An 18,997-nucleotide genomic window follows, 5' to 3' on the forward strand; every position below is an offset into this window, starting at 1 on the left:
ATCGGGAACATGCGGTAGCACCAATAACACTGGTGGCGCAATGTTTCACAATGAAGCTGTTAGCTTTCAGTCTTTAGGGATATTTCAGGATGTATATTTCCTTCAGAAAAAAAGAAAGAAGAGGTGCGCGTGGGCTAATTTGAAATATTGTGCAATACCGGGTCAACTCACGGCCATAAAGCAGGCTTGAAGCAATACGCCCCTAATAATAGAAATGATAAACGTATGGGTGATACAGCAAGTTCCAGTTGACGCATTAGTACGTTCGATTCTGTATCAATAGCGTGACTGGCAACCCTGTGTTTGCAGGAATGATGAAATCAAAATGAATTTACAGCAAGTGACTATTTGGTTTTATTCAGCTCTTGTCCTTGCTTTTCTTCTTTTTATCCTTGTCACCACCTTTTTTACCCTTCTTACCTCTAAATTTATCCTTCACATGTTCCCACTTTTCAGACACGGCCCCTTTCACTTCCTCCAGTTTCTTTTTAATTGCGCCCCTTCTTTGGCGGTGTAGTATTATTTCCCTTTTTATGCGCTTGGACCTTCGAAGCACACCTGGCATGTTGCAGCGTCCATTCGAGCATTGGGAAATCTGCAAAAGAAGCAGCAACATGTGGATCAACAAGATTAAAGCAAGACGCCAAAGCTAATGCTACAGAAACTGCCGCTGATGTTATGGAATCTTCTCCACGAAAATAATGAAATAACTCGGGTGTTTTGTTCTTAAATCTCTAAGACAATGCCTAGGACACACATGTGCGATTACATTAAGGTATACGGTACTTTTGCAACGCGCTGTGTTTACTCTACATTAAGAATTACATTTTTTGAAGGTGCAAACGTTCCCTCTTGAAAATCGTTGCAGCGACGTTTGCGTGCTTGTTCCGGCTGCTGATGACGACAGCACTTGGGAGGTTGGCCGCTTCTTTTAGCCCATATGCACACTATCAATATCCTCCAACAGCAGCTAACCTAAACCATGAGTGACAAATTTTTGGGTAATGTTGACCACAGTGTACTCAAAAACAGCAGTTTTTTAACGCAATTTCAAAAGAACATAGTTCCAGTTCCGTGTCCCTGCTCTTGGGGAAGACGCGGAAACCAAATGATGGAAGCAATATGAGCTGAATCTTAGCTTATAGCACGGACTAACACAGGGACGACGAAAAAGGCGGAGAAATTCGCCGTCCTCGCTTTTGTCTTCTCTCTAAACCACGATCATTAATTACCAACCAGCCCCATTCGCGAATCTACTAGTCTGGGCTTGTTGGTGTGATATGATACAAGCTAAATACGAACAATACGAGGACAGAGATGAGGCTTTACACTCACGAGCGCTGCTTACTTGTTGTACCTCAGCATTTGTGCGCGTAAAGCATCCTCTCTGACCTCAAGTTATGCGCATTTACCATGTGTCATAGCCCATTAAACCACGCTGATTTGATGCAGAAGGCACGTGACCGAGGCATAGATTCTCCGTCCCTCCCTGCGCCTTTCCCCGAAAACTTGTGGAGTGCAGCCAAAAATAAGAATTTTTGTTGTTGGACTTCGCATATCTCTTAATTTTAAGCTGATCCGCGGTGAGTGTCCGCTTCGTGGTAATTTCGATTAGGCATTTGGCATATCCTAACGAGGTTCCGCCTGCCTCACAATAAAAATGTTAGGAGGCGGGTTTTCAACAGCAATAAAAACAAATTGAGAGTGGGTACTTGAACAAAGATAAATAAGCATATGGTTTCCCTTATAGCACTCTGAAACGCGGTTCCGAAAACACAGCGCGGTTTATTAATGTATCTCCGCCATTGTTGCAACTACTTCTTCTTCCTCCTCAGCAGACTACCCACTACTAGTTTATGTCCCAACTGCGTCGTGCCAGAAGAAGAAGAAAAGTATGCCACAGATAGGCCCCCCCTGCAGACAAGTGGCCGTGGGCACTTGAAGAAAAAAAAATGATCAGACGGAGCTTGTCAGAATGGGTGCCGGCTTGATCCTTTCAATGCTGACTGTGTCTTCATACCCATTACGCAGGATTGTAAAATGATGTTCAGAACGCTGGATGACTGGGAAAGGACCGTCATAGCGAGGCTGAAGAGCACGGCGAGACGCATCGACACGAACAAAAACGTGTGAAGATGTCTGTAGGTTTGCCGGCAGAAAAACGTCGTTCTTAGTGTGAGCTGAAGTTGGTGATGGGCGCAAGTTTTGCATGAAGACCCGCAGACGCTGGACGAAAGAAGATGGATCCGAAACACTCTGCGTAGTAACGGGGCTGACGAGGTCACCAGGCAAACGGAGTGTGCAGCCATAAACCATCTCGGCTACAGAGCAGGCAAGTTCTGGCCGAAGTGTTGAACGCAGGCCGAGAAGCACGATGGGGAGGTGTGATACCCAATCTTCGGCGTGAGGCTGCGAGGCGAGTGCTGCTTTTAGATGACGGTGGAGTCTCTCCACTAAGCCATTTGATGCTGGATGATACGCAGTTGTGCGAATACGCGCACAACCCAGTAGAGATGTGACAGAGGTGAAAAGCGCTGACTCAAACTGTCTGCCTCGATCGGTAGTCACCGTTGATGGTACACCGAAACGGCTAATCCAGGTAGCAAGAAAGGTACGAGCAACTGTTTCTGCCGTGATGTCAGGCATTGGAGCTGCTTCAGGCCACCTAGTGTACCTGTCAATACACGTAAGCAAATACGTATTTCCCCGACATGGAGGTAAAGGCCCGACAATGTCCAAATGAATGGTGTCGAAACGTGCATCAGGGAGAGGGAATTTTCCCCATGGAGGCTTGGTGTGCCGTTGTACCTTTATACGCTGACACGCTGTGCAAGTGCGAACCCAGTCACGAATGTTAGCGCGTATGCGCGGCCAGACATAGCGTTCAGTGACCAGGTGTTGCGTAGCTCTTACGCCTGGATGGCAGATGGAGTGGAGGGTGTCAAAAACAGCACGACGCAGCTGTGAAGGAACATAGATACGAGTGCAGTTGTGTGAAACATCGCACCAGAGCGTAACGTCGTCGTCGGGAAAGTTGACTTGTTCCAGTCGGAGGGAAGTAGAGTATCGGAGTCGTGGAAGCTCATCGTCTAATACCTGTGCCTCCGCGAGCGAAGACAATGAAAGGTCGGTGGTGCCTGTCGTGGCATTGATGGTAATACGACTGAGAGCGTCCGCTGCACTGTTAAAGCTGCCTTTTACATAACGTATGTCTGTGGTGAATTCGGCAATGAAAGCAAGGTGCCGAAGTTCTCTAGGAGTGTGCGTGGCACTGCAGGAACGTAAAGCCGAAACAAGTGGCTTGTGGTCAGTAAGAATGGCAAATTGTCGCCCTTCAAGGAAGTACCTGAAATGCTTCACCGCAAGGTAGGCCGCGAGGAGCTCCCGTCCGAAAGTACTGTATCGGCGCTCAGTGTCGCGTAACTTGCGGGAGAAGAAGGAAATTGGAGCCCATGCACCATTGATCCATTGATGAAGAGCGGCTCCAACTGCTTCTGAAGAAGCGTCCACCATGAGGCTAGTGGGAGCAGTTGGTGAAGGGTGATGGAGGAGGGTGGCCTGGGCGAGTTTGGTCTTAAACGGCGGCAAAAGATTGATCCGCGACCGTGTCCCAGGGAAGTGCGGCTGACTCGGCTTGCGAAGTCGAGAGTAGTGCTTCCAGAGGCTGCAGCAGTGTAGAGCATGTAGGGATGAAGCGGCGATAAAAATTGACGAGTCCGAGAAAACGTCGCAGACTACGTATGGACGTGGGAGGCGGGTACTCGAGGATAGCTTGAACCTTGTCAGGTAGAGGAGTGATGCCATCTTTAGTGATCTGATGTCCGAGGAATGCTATCTCCGAGACTCCAAACTGACACTTTTCTACATTGATTACAAGGTCGTAATCACGCAGTCGAGTGAAAAGCTCACGTAGATGTGCCTTGTGCGTTTCAGCGTCCTTGCTGGCAACGAGAAGATCGTCGATATAGGCGAAACAAAACGGCAAGCCTCTTGTGACTTCGTCTATAAAACGCTGAAATGTCTGAGCTGCGTTTCTCAAACCGAAGGGCATTCGTAAATACTCATAGAGTCCAAATGGGGTAATTATTGCAGTTTGGGAATGTCAGAAGGCTCAACGGGGATCTGGTGATAAGCTTTCACGAGATCAATCTTCGAGTATACTGTTGTGCCGGTTAAAAAGGCAGTACAGTCCTGAATATTGGGTAACGGGTATCGATCTGGAACGGTGACTGCATTGAGAGCCCGATAATCACCACAGGGCCGCCAGTCATTGTTCTTCTTGGGAACCATGTGTAGCGCCGACGACCACGAGCTTGATGACGGACGAATGATCTGCAGCTGTAACATATGCTCAAACTCGTTGCGAGCAATGCGAAGTTTATCAGGGCCAAGTCGGCGAGGGCGGCAGTGAACCGGTGGGCCTGTGGTTACGATGCAGTGGGTCACAGTGTGCTTGGGGGTCTTATCCATTGGAGACTGCGTTGTAATCTCCGGAAACTCGTTGAGCAGAGCTGTATATGGTGACGTAGGCGGTTTCACGAAAGTGGGGTTTAGGGCCGTAGCGCGTGACAGAAAACCATTGACCGATAAGCCGGTATAGCTATCCACCAGGCGACAGCGGTTCATATCCACGAGCAGATGAAAATGCCTTAAGAAATCGGCGCCTAAGATTGCGTAGCGTACGTCTGCTATCCAAATAAACCACTGCAGTTTCCTCTTGAGACCGAGATCAAGGGTCAGAGACTTCTGTCCGTAAGTTGCGATGACCGAAGAATTGATCGCTTGTAAAGGAGTTGACTTCTCGCGGAGACGCCGGTCAGTTTTGGACGCTGGAATTATGCTGACTTCTGCTCCAGTGTCCACAGCAAGCGAAGACCTGTGGTTCTGTCGGTGATGTGGAAGAGGCGGCTTTGATGCTTGGCCTTGATCGCCCGCCGCTGTTATTGACGATCGGCCGGAGCGTTTCCCATGCGCCATGAGCAGGGTGGCACACATCTGCGAGCCGCGGCACGAAAACGCCGGTGATAGTAGCATGTGTTCCGCGGTGAAAAGCGGTGCTCGGGCTGGTGGCGGGGCCGTTGCGGAGCAGGCGACGTGAGAGATGGTCGGTGTGGACGAGGCTGGTCATTTAAGTTGCGAATGCTCAGCAATTGCAGACGCAAGTTGGCGACTTCAGCTGCGAGATCTTTTACCGTTTCTCGAAGGGAATCTGCTTCGGAAATCGGAGAGGTGTGGGCAGCGTTATGAGTGCCGGAGCAACGTCCATCATGTCATCGGCCATTTCTGCCAGCTCCGACAGCGTCTTATCCTGAGCTGGGACAAGAGCCATTCGCACGGTAGGTGGAAGACGCTGTAGAACCAACTCACGTAGTATGGATGTTTCCAAGCCGTCCGGCTGGTCCCCAAGCAGATGCTGCAGGTGACGTAGAAACTGTGTAGGACGGCGGTCCCCGAGCTCTTCGTTGCACAGAAGTTGCTGAATGCGCCGATGCTTAGGCGGAACGAGTCGGTGAAGAAGAGCCTGTTTGACTGTCGTATATGGAGTGTCACCAGGCGGGCCCACGAGGATGTCGCGTATTTCGGCCATTGCCTGTGGCGGCAACGCTTCAACGAGGATCTCATGCTTGCGAACTTCTGACGTGATGCGATGAATGCGGAACTTGTCTCGACTTGAATGAACCATAAGGAGGGATCGGCAAGCCACAGCTGTGGTAGCGTTATGGTAGTAGTACCTCCAACAACACCCGAAGAGGGTACATGGCCAGGTGCAGTGGCAGCGGGTACCAGGGCTGAGGCCGTCGAGATGCTCACGCTGCCTCCATGGAAGGTCGCGTTCGTAGTCCGGGTCACCAATAAATATAGCACTCTGAAACGCGGTTCCGAAAACACAGCGCGGTTTATTAATGTATCTCCGCCATTGTTCCAACTACTTCTTCTTCCTCCTCAGCAGACTACCCACTACTAGTTTATGTCCCAACTGCGTCGTGCCAGAAGAAGAAGAAAAGTATGCCACACCCTAATTTAGTGATGTATGATGCAGGAGAAAGAAAGCGGCAAATAAAAACATGAATTTTTGTTTGAGCACAACGAATTTTAATTCATATGGCGTAGCGCACCCGGACAGGGACAGAGAAGAGGGACGCATACAAAAAGCGCGTTGTGGTGCGCTACGCCATATGAATTATGATTCCCAACCAACTAGCCCCGCAACGTGCCTTAGCATACAACGAATTTGTGAAGAAACCATCAAATATTCAAGTATAGAAATGGTTATTTGTCTCTCTACTGTGTGTACAAATGTTGATGCGAGAGAGTAGAGGTGAAGTGAACTTGAAGTATGTCCAGTGGACAAACACGATACATTTTGGTGAGGATGTGTGTTCTTGTTGTGTCACAGCGGTATAGTACATGTCATGAGGGTGGGGAGGATTATACCACTCCTCCTTACGCTCACTTGCCTTTCCCACCATCTTGTTATACTGTACTGCACACGGCCATGCTATGCATTACTTTCCCCCTCCTCCTTTTCCTTTCCCTCACCATCACACATCTCCTCCTCACCATCATTTCTCTAATCCACCCCATTGCTATACTGTATGCGGCTATGAAATGATTCACCCTCTGCCCTCCTATTTTCCCTCCTCCGCACTATCAAATCACTTCTCCTCACCCTCAATTCTTATTCCCGCCCCTTTTGCTATACTACCTACTCATGGCTGTGCTGTACATGGTTTTGCCTGCGTGACACCATAGATGGCTAGGATATGTTATACCCGCTCCCCTCCTCCTTACGGTCGCTACCACTATGCGCCCCCTTGCTATGCTACACAATACATCGCTATGCTTGACATCGCTGTGTTATACATGGCTTTTTCTGCATCGCGCTGAGCGACGACGTGACATGAGAGCATACGACAACCTGGACCCCTAAAGGGCTCCGCACTTTAAATTGTGGAAGCGAGCCAGAACTTCACCCCACAGACTTTGCGCCGATCCAAGTTCCTGAAGCAGCTTTCGACGTCACCACTAATCTTTCCACGCGTAACCAAGAACAGCTCAAGGGTCCGGTCCTGAAGAACTGCTTCTGGTCGTCACCGAGAATTCGACAAAGCCCTGCTGCTAAACACCGCATTATAACGGAATATTCCCGTCCGCTCCGTCAGATCCAGTGCAGTGTTTATGCAAGCAAACGCAAAGTCATCAAGCAACAAGTATACGAAATTCTGCGTGACAAAAAAAAAAACATCGTAGAGTCGTCCATGAGTCCGTGGGTATCAACAGAAGAAGGGTGGATGCCTGCGGTTCTGCTGCGTCGATTGTTGTCTTTTGAACAAAATCACGAACAGGGACGTGCAGCGCTTCCCACAGATAAACGACAACTTGGATTGGCTGCGCAATGCAAGGTATTTCTTGTCGGTGTATGTCAAGACGAGCCATTGGGAATTTGAAGTCAGGGACAGGGATCGAGAGGAAACCGACTCAATCACGTCCAGACGGCCTGTTCATGTTTAAGGTCATGCCATTCGAGCTTCGTGCGGCCGCGGCGCCGTTCCAAAGACTAATGAATACAGTATTGGCAGGCCTAAATTGGCAGCCCAGTCTCGTCTACTTGTATGACATAGTGGTTTTTCCTGCAAATTTTGACGATCACCTTAGGCGGCGTGTAACAGTGTCGTGGGCCATTCAATGATCCGGGCTCACGCTGGAACCACAAAAGTGCCACTTCGCGTGCCAAGGGCTCCTTTTTGTTGGACACGTCGTCAGCCCACCGAGTTCGCCCAGATCCTCAGAAGACTGCAGCCATCGCGAACTCTCCTAAGCCCGTCGACAAAATAAAGCAGTGCGCAGATTTCTTAAACACACTGTTATTGACGCTTCGTGAAAAACATATCTCTCACGCCGCAGCTCTGACAGTTCCGGTGAAATATGACGTCGATTTCTAGGACAGCGCCACAGACCGAAGTATTTGAGGAAATGAAAGGACGGCTGCTGTAATCACCTGCTCTTTCCCATCTCGACAAACAAACCAAAACATAAATTCACCCCGACGTAAGTAGTAGGGGTCTCGGCGCCCTGCGTATACAGAAAGAGACGGCCGTAATATAATAATGTTATCGGGGGTTTTGCGTGCGAAACCCACGGCATAATTATAGGCAAGCCGTAGCGGAGGCCTTCAGAAAATTGGACAATCTGGTGTTCCGTATTGTGCACTGACATCGCACAATCCATGGGCCTCTGGTATTTCGCCTCCATCGAAATTAGACCGCCGCGGCCCGGATCCAACCCGCGACCTTGAGGTCAGCAGCTGAGCGCCGTAACCGATAGATCACCGCTGCGGACAAGAGACGGCCTTAAAGAGGTCACTGCTTACATTAGGCGGTCAAAATCAATAACCGAAGCCAACTATTCCACGAGGAAAAGGCCTTGCCATTATCTGGGCTACGTAAAAGTTTCGCCCCTACCTATACGGCAGGCCTTTCAATGTGGTGAGCGAATATCACGTATTGTGGTGGCTGACAAACCAAACGCACTCTTCAGATTACCTCGTACGGTGGATTCTCCTACTGCAGGCGTTCGACATCATTGTGGTTTACTAGTCTCGAAGTAAGCCCTGAGATGCCAAATGCTTCTCCTTTCTAACCCGCCAACGCAAGACGTCAGAATGAAGACGCCTTTCTCGATAAGCAACGTCGACTTCGTCGAGCAACAGCGGAATGATCTACAACTGCGATGGCTGACGGATGGAGTCCTTGGAAGGCAAGATCTGCGTAGTCGCAAGAGTATTAGGGCGTGGATTACAATCGTTTTGCTTGCTGGAAATGTCGTGTTTGTAAAGAAGAATTTCCCACGGTTCCCGCCAACTATCTTCTCGTTGTGACTTCGGCGAAGCTTCCACAGATTCTCCTAGCCATGAATGACGACGTGGATGCTGGCCACCTCGGCTTCTCGCGTACGCTCGCGAGGATTCAGGAGGATAATCATTGACCACGCCTTACACCGACGAATGACACCCTAAAGAAAGCCGACGGGATTCCTACGACTGATCGAACCACCTTGTCAACTGTTCCAACAGTTTGGGAGGGACTTACCAGGGCATTTTATGTCGACAACCTCCGGTAAGTGGACCGTCGTGGCTACAGATTACCTCACCCGTCACACCGAAACGAAAGTTCTTAGTAGAGAACAACCTGCTGCAACTTGGTGCTTCTGAAGTCGTCATCACCGACTAAGAGGGGATTTTACGGGGGGCCTAACTCAAGCTATTCTGAGATTTAGCGAGAACCGTTATCGCAAGACAGCCACCTGTCACTCGCAGACTAATGGCTTTACCGAACGCCTAAATAAAACCATCTCCGACATGTTGGCAGTGTACGTCGTCGCTGAACACCAAAACCGGGACGCAGTCCATCCGTATATAAATTCCGCCTACAACATGGCGGTACAAGAGATAGCACAGATGGCACCGTTCATACTGGCATACAGAAGGAACCCCACTATGACGGTCGGGGTCATGCTGCCGTTTGTCAGCAGCGAACACAACCTCGAGGCCCCGTCTGCCAGCAACGCGCCGAAGAAGCTCGACAGCTCGCCCGTTTCCCTATAAAGGCGCTATGAAGCCCCGCCAAGGTAGTCTGGTGATTATGGCGCTCGACTGCTGACCCGAAGGTCGCGGGATCGGATTCCGGCCGCGGCTGCTGCATTTTCAATGGAGGCGAAAATGTTTGAGGCCCGTGTACTTAGATTTAGGTGCACGTTAAAGAACCCCAGGTGGCCGAAATTTCAGGAACCCTCCACTACAGCGTCTCTCATAATCATATCGTGGTTTTGGGACGTTCAACTTTAGATATTAGTATTAATAAAGACGCTACGAAGGATCGACAGCCCGCACAGCAACCTTCGACGCCGCAAAAAACGCCAACCCGGCCGATACGCCGACGCTGACTTAGCGAGAAGCTTCTCCGGCGATACATAGTGTCGTATGAGGTACTTCGGCGTATTGACGCACAGGACCACGGGGTTATCCTCGACGGCATTACGAACTCTCAGCGGCGCCGCGCACGACTCAATATCGTGCACTTAGCGCGGCTTCAACCGTAATATTCGCTCTGACGATCTCTGGAACTTTATTTCGAACATACTTTCTTAAGTAACTCTGTGCTTACTGAATATTGTCAGATTTTGGGGGAGTCAGTGATTCAGCTCCCCGAAAAATTTTGCAGCGCGGAAAAAGCACAAGCGGAGGAAAGGAGGCGACACGAACAAGCGCTCACTTCAAACAGTAGCAGCAGTTTTAACTGTTGGGGTAGTGGTTGCGTTTCCGCTTAGAGTCAAACAGTGGGGTGTTCAGAAGTAGAAATATGCTTACTAGAGAGATTGCAGAAGCGGCTGAAGAAGAAGAAGAATAACGTTTATTGAGGGAAAGGGAAGGGGACTACAGGGATTGCTTGCCTGGCGTGCATCAGCAAGCTTTCCGTTGATTTAAACGAGGAAGTGGATTATTTCTTCCATGCGGATGTACTGTGACGTAGTGCTTTAACTTTGTCACCAGTTTGTTTTTATGCGCAGTGCTTATTTCCTTTTTATTTATGTTGAGGAGCTGGCTCACTAGGTCCTTAAGCTGGGGCAATATCCCACGTCGTAAGCGTAACCTTAGTTCCATAGGCGACCGCTACAGGCGCAGCTCGCGCGAAAGCAAAGCCTTCTTCCTCTTGTTCTTCGAGCGCCTTGATGATGACATTAACGCAGGCAAAACCACATTTCCTCTATTTCCTCGACCACATGTGCGGCCACAGCTGCAAGGTCGGCGACCGCTTGTGATTCGGCAACACCCTGACCACTATCGCTACTATCAAAACGTCTGACGCCTTTATATGACAGTAGAGGCTTTGTATGGAGCATTCACGGTTTACCCGATTATCTCCGAGCCAGGTCCTGAATCATCATTCACTTCGTGGATATGGCGTGATTTTTTTTTCTGCGCTGGCTTGCGATTTTTCCACTATATATATATATGTCTTCCGAGAAAACACTTTGTTGGAAGTCAGCGCTATTCCGTGTCGCCTCCCTTCGTCCATTCATACTTTTTTCATGCTCTAAAATTTTCCTTGACGTATGCTGTACTCAGTTTTACCTGCATATTCTGTTTTAACCATCGGGACAATGCTTTCTCAGATGGGGACATTGCTACGAGCACTTCTTTGTTTATTTTGATGTGACCAGGCATTACCCACATTAGCTCTTACGGCAGCTGGTCGGCAGCTCGTCATGCCGGAATGTTCGGGAAACTTCTCGATTGTTTCACATTACTCCGATAAGAATTGGACCACTACAGATGTAGTCGAAATTATTTTGGAGCGAACAGGAAACCCAATGCAACGCCGGAATCTTCGACCATTGATGCACAAAAGACGCGGTATCTTGCCCACGATCACATTAACAATGGCCTTTCTGGCCGTTATCATTGTATTGCTAGTGTTAGTCGATTGTACTGTGAGTGCAACTTGGTTTTCTCGACGCAATTTCACTCAGTAAAGAATTTAGACTTTCCCAGTGTGACTATCGCCTTCTTCACCGTCACCATCATGTGACAATAGATTAATTTATGCTCCTAAATGTTACGATCAGCTAAATAATAATACCTCGGGTTTTACATCCCAAAATCGCGATATGATTATGAGAAATGCCGTAGTGGAGCGCTCCAGAAATTTCGACCGCGTGTTCTTTAACCTGCACTGACATCGCACAGTACACGCGCCTTTACCATTTCGCCTCCATCGAAAGACAACCGCCGCGGCCAGGATTGAACCCGCGACCTTCGGGTCAGCAGCCGAGTAGCATAACCACTGGTCCACCGCGGCGGACTATGATGAACTAAATCATAGGCCCTCGAAACGTATTTGAACATACCAGCAACTATAGCTTCGTTTCAAAACCCTGCTAATATACATCCTTTCCTCTACTCATGGTAAGTCTACTAGTTTATCCTTGCGAAAAAGTAATGAGAAACTGCGTCAATCGAACGCAAGTTTTTTGTAAAGTGCCTATAAAACTATTGGCATATATAATACCGTTCGGTAATTTTCTAATTGATTACAATTTTCTTTTTTACATAGAGCCCTAACTACCGCGGACCGCATTCTCGGTGGGAAAATTGGGGATTCCGAACACAGGTTAAACATGTGGGTGAGTAAGTATTACTTCAGATACCCGTTTAATTGGACACCACTGAAAACTCTCAACGCCAAAAGTACTTCCGCCATTCAAACTGTATACGACTGACACAACCATAGATCGGCAAAACAATTGAAAACTTACACTCACCAAAAAAAAGTATTTTTTTTTGCGTCGGGCTCACTCATACTCAAAGCACGGACGCTACATCAAAATAAATAAATAAATGAACACACTGCTGATCCCTTCGTCATAAGAATCGGTATAACACGAAAGTGAAACGTGTCTTCCCAGAGCTCGCGCGTTTATTGCGCTCTGATATATAAGAGCTTGTACAATGTCTATAGGTCTTTGGCAGCTGCAGCACCGTTTGACGTTTACGCACCCACGTTTACGCCTATAGTGGTATATCTCTATCCCGACGACTAACGCCCATGATAATAATTTCTTCATTGTGGTAGCTGAAGTTGTTAACATATACCTGGACACAGCATATCGCAAACCCCGTGCACAGATGGCATCGACAAGCACATAAGAATGTCACAGTTTCGCCGCAAAGGTGAAGCAACGAATGCGATAGCAACAAATTGGAATATCACGCGAAGAACGGCACGCAGCTCGAAACATTTTTTAAAAAATAATTGTTGGGGTTTTGTCCCCCAAAACCACGATATAGATATGAACGACGCAGTAGCGAAGTGCTACGAAAATTTTGATCATCTGGTGTTTTTTAACGTGCAACTAAATATAACCACACGGGCCTCGAGCACTTAGCCTCCATCAATATGGGGTCGCCGCGGCCAGCTCGAAACTTGCAGAGCGTGGCTCAAGCACAAAGCACACACGAAAAGAACACACACATGACGAGTACGAACTAACAACGGTCACATCTCGACACTTAAAACGTGCTGTTCGAACACAAAGAAGGGGACGCACGAAACGGACGGACAAGTATGCACAGGACGAGCTCGAACTAACAACTGTCATAGTTGTTATTTTGTGTTTGAGCAGCGGGCTCCTTTCGCGAATTCGGTCACTGCAGCGAGCGAATGACCTTCGTGCGTTCTCTAACCTTACCGCAAACATTACGGTGAAAGCACAAGACATACAAACCGCCCCCATCACGAGATAAGCGGGAGCGCACGGGCGGCTACGCTCTATAAGGCAAAGTACAGGTGGTGGAGGTAGGAGCCGCGTGCATCACGAGAGGGGCGACGACCTTTAAAGCACGCCCTTTGCGTCATATCGCTGGTGCGAGAACACGCTGAAGTGCCTTCGAGCTCTGCGAACCGCCAGCGGTAAATGGGTATATATTTCGCCGTCAGTGTGCTGAAGAACGTACGCTTCGTGGCCGAGTCGTTTAGTGCCGCGCGCTGCGGCGTGAGGAATTGTGGGTTCGATTCACGGCGACGTAACTTTTCTTGCTTGATTTTTTGTGATGTGTTAGTGCACATTTTAGAACGTGATTGCCGCGACGGAAATATGTCAGCTCTTGGTGGACCCCAGCATAAAACATTTTCGTGTTAAAAACATGATATGATAATGCGTTTTTTGTGTGATAGCATTGAAGTCTAATATTCGCCTTGCTAGCGTCTTCGCCAAAACTAGCAGTTGTTCCGTGTACGAATACAACCGATGAGCGAAGCTCTTTAGAAATGGGACGCAAAACGACTATGCGCCTAATCTCGCTGCTGGCTTTCAGGAGGCGCTAAAGTGGTGAGCAGGTGGGGAGAGCGTCTGCTGCGCTCGGTGGCGGGAACGACTGAGCGATTGAGTGCGGCGCGCGCAGCGCAGAGAGAGGGGTGCGAGCGGCGATGCGGCGGGGAGCCTCGACGGCAGCGACGGGGCACCGCGCGCGCTCATTGTTTTTTGACGCCGGTGCCAGGTGGGAACATCTGTTACTACCTTCGACAAAGCGCCCGCAGTGTGCTAGAATGATGGTTGTCCTTTCACAATCCACGATAAAGGTGGTGAAAGAGAAGACGACCACTATATCTAGTTGTGCACAGAGCTTGTTTCTTTTAACCTCGAATTTCTGGTGCGCTAGAACGAAACCGATCAAGGCCTTAACATTTCCTCTTAAATCACCGGCCACTGCAACCCAAAGCGATGCTTAAAGGGCCCCTCACCAGGCCACATAGCAAATTTTAGTTAGACGCTGGAAGCTGTTGTTTGCTGAATGAAGACAAGTATGCCGCAAGCATTTTTCAAATCGCTCCGTTAGGAGCTGAGAAACACAATAATTTGTAGCGGCGCGAAACCATGGTGCGAGGAGGCGAGTTTCAAACCCTTGCCACTCGCGCCGTGTACCCTTAGCAAGCCAAATCTCTTCCCTGCCCTCTTCACTTGACATATACGCATGAACACGTCATGCGCATGCATGGTCACGTGCGCATGATGTGCCCGAGCCAGCCCGAGCACACGAGCGGCGTTGCACCGTTGCTACTTTTTTTTTTTTTTTTTTATGCAGCGGCCGTGGGCTTTTTGTCGGCGTTCTCTGTGGTGTACTGCCTATTTCTGCGGGACGGGCATGAAAGTTGCGACATTTGTATGGGCACGAAAGTGGCGGTATCATGAGCCAGTGCCGCATTAACGTTTACTTGGACGCGGTAGAATAAATGAGCATAATGAGTGCTCGAACGCGCCGGAACATTACTTTCGTTTCCAGGACTGGCGTCTGCTCGATGCGCTAACCGCGGGGACACGAACGCATGGGAAAGGGAGACACATTAGCCCCGCATCTCGCTGGAATTCACGAAAAAAAAAATAAAAAAGACGCACGCATTCCCTTTGTGTGTCTCATTATTTCTCTCAAGTTTTATTAATCTATCCAAGCAACAAATTACACTAACTACACATGTCGTGTCAAATAATTGTCGCAGCGTCACGTGCTACTGTTGGCGACGTCAGAGCACAGTCGTCTACGTAGAGGAGCGACGTCACAGCACTACCATCTACGTCGGGCCATTTTCTCATGTACGTCATCCCCTCATTCTCTAGAGCGCGCGCCCGCGAGAGGAAGGGCAAGCAGCGTTCACCTTGAAATTTGACCCATTTCCGTGGCGCGTAGCGTTGCAAATTTTGGCAGACGTGATCATGAACGCCCAGTGTACGCATTGCGCTCGTTAGCTCAAAATTGTCAAACCTGGTGAGGGGCCCTTTAAGAGAAGGGAGCTTCAACGTCGATGGCGGGGTGCGGGCCTAAGGAGCTTTGCTTCTAAATAGGTGCGGCCTGTTGCCCTGCGCCGGCGTTAATTCGCGAGCGCTTCTTGCGTAAGTTCACAGATACCGGTGCTGTTTTAAGAGCGCAGCTCTTTAACCTCGTTGTGCTGGGTAGTGCGAAAAGTAGTTATCATCATAGTGCAAGAAAATCAACAACTGGGCTACGTTTTAGATGTGAAGCATCTTATAGCGGAGTTCAATCCGGTGGTGGTGGTGGTGGTGGTGGTGTGCGGCGTGACCACCCTTACTGCGCATGCGCAAACCTTCTCCACTCCCCTCTCCACCCCCTCTCTCCCCTTTCCCTCTCCACATCACCTCTCTCTTTCCCTTTCCCATTTCATGTCCCTTTCCCATCCCCCTCTCCACTTCCCCTCTCCACTCCTCCTCTTCCATCTCCCCTCTCCCCTCCCATCTCCACTCCTCCTCTCCCCTCCCTTTCCCTTCCCTCTCTCCATTCCTCCTCTCCACTTCCCCTCTCCCCTTTCCCCCTCACCACTCCACCTCTGAAACGCGGGCTCTACATGCCGAAATTCTCTCCTGCGCAACGCCGCGATGAGACCGAGCGCATGCGCGTCCCCTTGCCTTCTCTCTCCTCTCCTAAGCTGCCCGCCTCTCGCCCGCCTGTCGACCGCGTTCGCCACCGCCCTGTAAAAATTAACGGCCAGGCTAGATGGAACATACGACGCGCGTAGCGTCCCTCTTCGCGTTCCACGATGCGAGGTCGGTAGAATGCCTAACGAACGCCAACGGAACGCGATCGTGCAAGTGCTCCGGCTTCGCATCGGCTCATGGTCCCCTTTAGCGGGAGATGGTGTAATTTTTTTTGAAATGCATGGTTTAACTGATCTAAGCGCACATAGACGCAGACGAAAAAAGGGGAGACAGAAGGGCAAGCGCTTGTCCTGTTGCCCCCCTTTTTGTTCGCATTCGTCTGTGTGCGCCGAGATCAGTTGAACCATGAATTATCATCATCATGAGTCGGTAAGCGCTCGCTTTGTCCTCTTCAACTTCTGCTTGTCCGGCATGGAATACAAAAACTATGATGGCGCAGTCTGTTGCACGGCTCCAAATCACGTATCATCACGTAACAACTAGTCACGGGGCTGAAATCGCGCAACATCACGTAACAAGTTCTCACGTGACTAAAAATCACGTAAAAATGCGTAACAAGTCACGTTACTAGAATCTAGTAACATCATGTAACTACTCGCGTGACTGAAATGACGTAACATCACGGAACATCTAGTTAGTGACTAAAGTCACACAACATCGCGTAAGAGTTAGTCACGTGACATGTTTCCGCCATAAACCACGTAACAGCTGGTCACGTGGCACGCTCCCGCCAACATCCACGTAACAGCTAGTCACGTGACTAAACTCGCAGCATCACGTAGCAGGTAGTCAAGCGATATGCCTAGCCAAGTCTAGCCATACTTAGTGCTACAACCAAAACCTTAACATCTCTAGCAAAAGCTTGGCAATACTAGAATAACTTAGCTAGGGCGAAAATTAGCTCCGCTGACGTTTACAACCTTGCACCTCTAGTCCAAGCTGCGCACTTATTTTTGGTGGGGACGCTTCTTTTCGGGGACGCAGGGCGGACGGCAGTTTGGGGCCAGAACGTGGTTGCCTCGAGATTTGCGATTGTTTGTTTGCTTTTTGAGGCGAGTTTTCGTGAGATTGCATGTGTGAGCAAGCTTGCCTAGTGCTACGCGCACTTGTCCAAGGTTCTTTGGCATGCGTGCGTCTGGCAGGCAGACCATCTTCTATTGATCTGCGATTCAAATGCCAGTAAAGACGCGACCGTGAAATACCTTAAGTTCTCTTGCGACCCACGGCGTTGAGAAGCGTGGCTGAAGAATATATCTCGCGAAGGACTGTCGGGAAAAGGGAGCAAGTGGGAGCCAAGCATCAGGCCTCTTGTGTTTAGGTTGTCGCGGAAGCGTCTCTCAAGAAACGTTCTCTGTTTATAAATGTTATCTATGTATAACTGTAGTTTATTACCAGCTGACTTAGCTGGGGTACAAGCGTTGCCAAGCCAACTGGAGGAATGAATGATTCATCAGACGCTACTGTCCCTCTCACTCCAAGGGCGGCGCCACGGGCGCTCATGTTTGCCGACCTTATCCACCGGTGAATACACAACATCCCTTCCCCCTTACTAGAGTACACTGTACCCTTACGAAATGTAGTCCCGGTAACACTGAGGGGCTTTTCTCTTACGTCGAGGATATCTAGAAGCCTCGACTGTTGGAGGTTGGCTGGAAGAGCTGTGCTCCTGTGAAGGGCTTTAAGGTACATCAGGACCGTCGAGTTCAGCGGCGGGACTGCTAGGTGGACTTGATCTGGGTGAAGTGTCACTCACTCTTGGCAGTGGTGGGTCCTGGCCAGTCACAGCGAGGTCATCACCATCGGCTGAGTCTCTACAGGTATCACCGTCAGCTTCACCGAGGTTTAGTGGGCTGGCGCGGTTGCGGAGCTGATCAACGCGTCTTCGCCATAAGCTACCGTCGGACAGACGAACTTGGTAAGGAAGGGGTCCGGTGACTGAAGCAATGGACCCGGGGACCCACTTGGTGCCACCCTGATAGTTCCGTGCATACACAGCGTCGCCTGGATAGAAATGCCGAACACGTAATAATAATAATAATATCTGGGGTTTAACGTCCCAAAACCACGATATGATTATGAGAGACGCCGTAGTGGAGGGCTCCGGAAATTTCGACCACCTGGGTTCTTTAACGTGCACCTAAATCTAAGTACACGGGCCTCAAACATTTTCGCCTCCATCGAAAATGCAGCCGCCGCGGCCGGCATTCGATCCCGCGACCTTCGGGTCAGCAGTCGAGCGCCATAACCACTAGACCATCGTGGCGGGGCATGCCGAACACGTCGAGGACCATCACTAATGTAAGGCTGAAGGGACGATCCAACCATGTGAAAATATGGATGCAGACGGTCAATGGCTGATCGCAGTCGTCTCCCCATCAAATGTTGAACGATACTCTTCCCTGTAGTTGTACTGGGTAAAATGTGCTGGCCCAGCAAGAAACGGGACAGCTTGGAGGCCCACTCTCCCTCCGACAACTTACGCAGGACGTGTTTCGTCTCCTGAACAATCCTCTCTATCTGCCCATTGGATGAGGGGTGATAGGGCGCGACGGTAATGTGCCGAATTTGGTTTCTGTTTGCAAACTCGGCGAATTCTTCTGACGTGAACGCCGTTCCATTCTCCAACACTAACACTTCGGGAATGCCAAAACGAGCGAACATCGCCCGAAGTTCTTTAGGAACGGCTCTTGTCGTCATTGATTCCATCAGGAACACTTCCAGCCACTTGGAATGAGAATCGACGACTAGCAGAAACACCTTTCTCTTGAAGGGACGGGCAAAATCCATGTGCAAACGTGACCAGGTGTTCTTAGTGAACTCCCATGGGTGCACCGGCCTTACTGGGAGTGTCTCGCTCTGGAAGACTTGATGCCTTCAGGTACTATGCGAGAGATTATTAGTCAGCTGCCGGCTCGTAAAAATATCACGTGCTACGTGACGCCAATAGGCAGAAAAAGAGTGTTCCACACTCGCCGCCATGGCTGCGATCGGC

General features: G+C 49.6%; 1 protein-coding gene across 1 annotated transcript in view; it reads right to left on the reverse strand.

The window, feature by feature from the left end:
* Nucleotides 1–353: 353 nt before the first annotated feature.
* Nucleotides 354–18,997, reverse strand: part of LOC119388999 (uncharacterized) — a 52,405-nt gene continuing 33,761 nt past the window's right edge. The window contains exon 5 of the mRNA XM_049414911.1: nucleotides 354–595. Coding sequence (XP_049270868.1) covers nucleotides 359–595 — 237 coding nt within the window. The 3' untranslated portion in view covers nucleotides 354–358. The remainder of the gene's footprint in view (nucleotides 596–18,997) is intronic.

The sequence above is a fragment of the Rhipicephalus sanguineus genome, chromosome 4 (assembly GCF_013339695.2).
Source record: "Rhipicephalus sanguineus isolate Rsan-2018 chromosome 4, BIME_Rsan_1.4, whole genome shotgun sequence".
NCBI classification, from domain to species: Eukaryota; Metazoa; Arthropoda; class Arachnida; order Ixodida; family Ixodidae; genus Rhipicephalus; species Rhipicephalus sanguineus.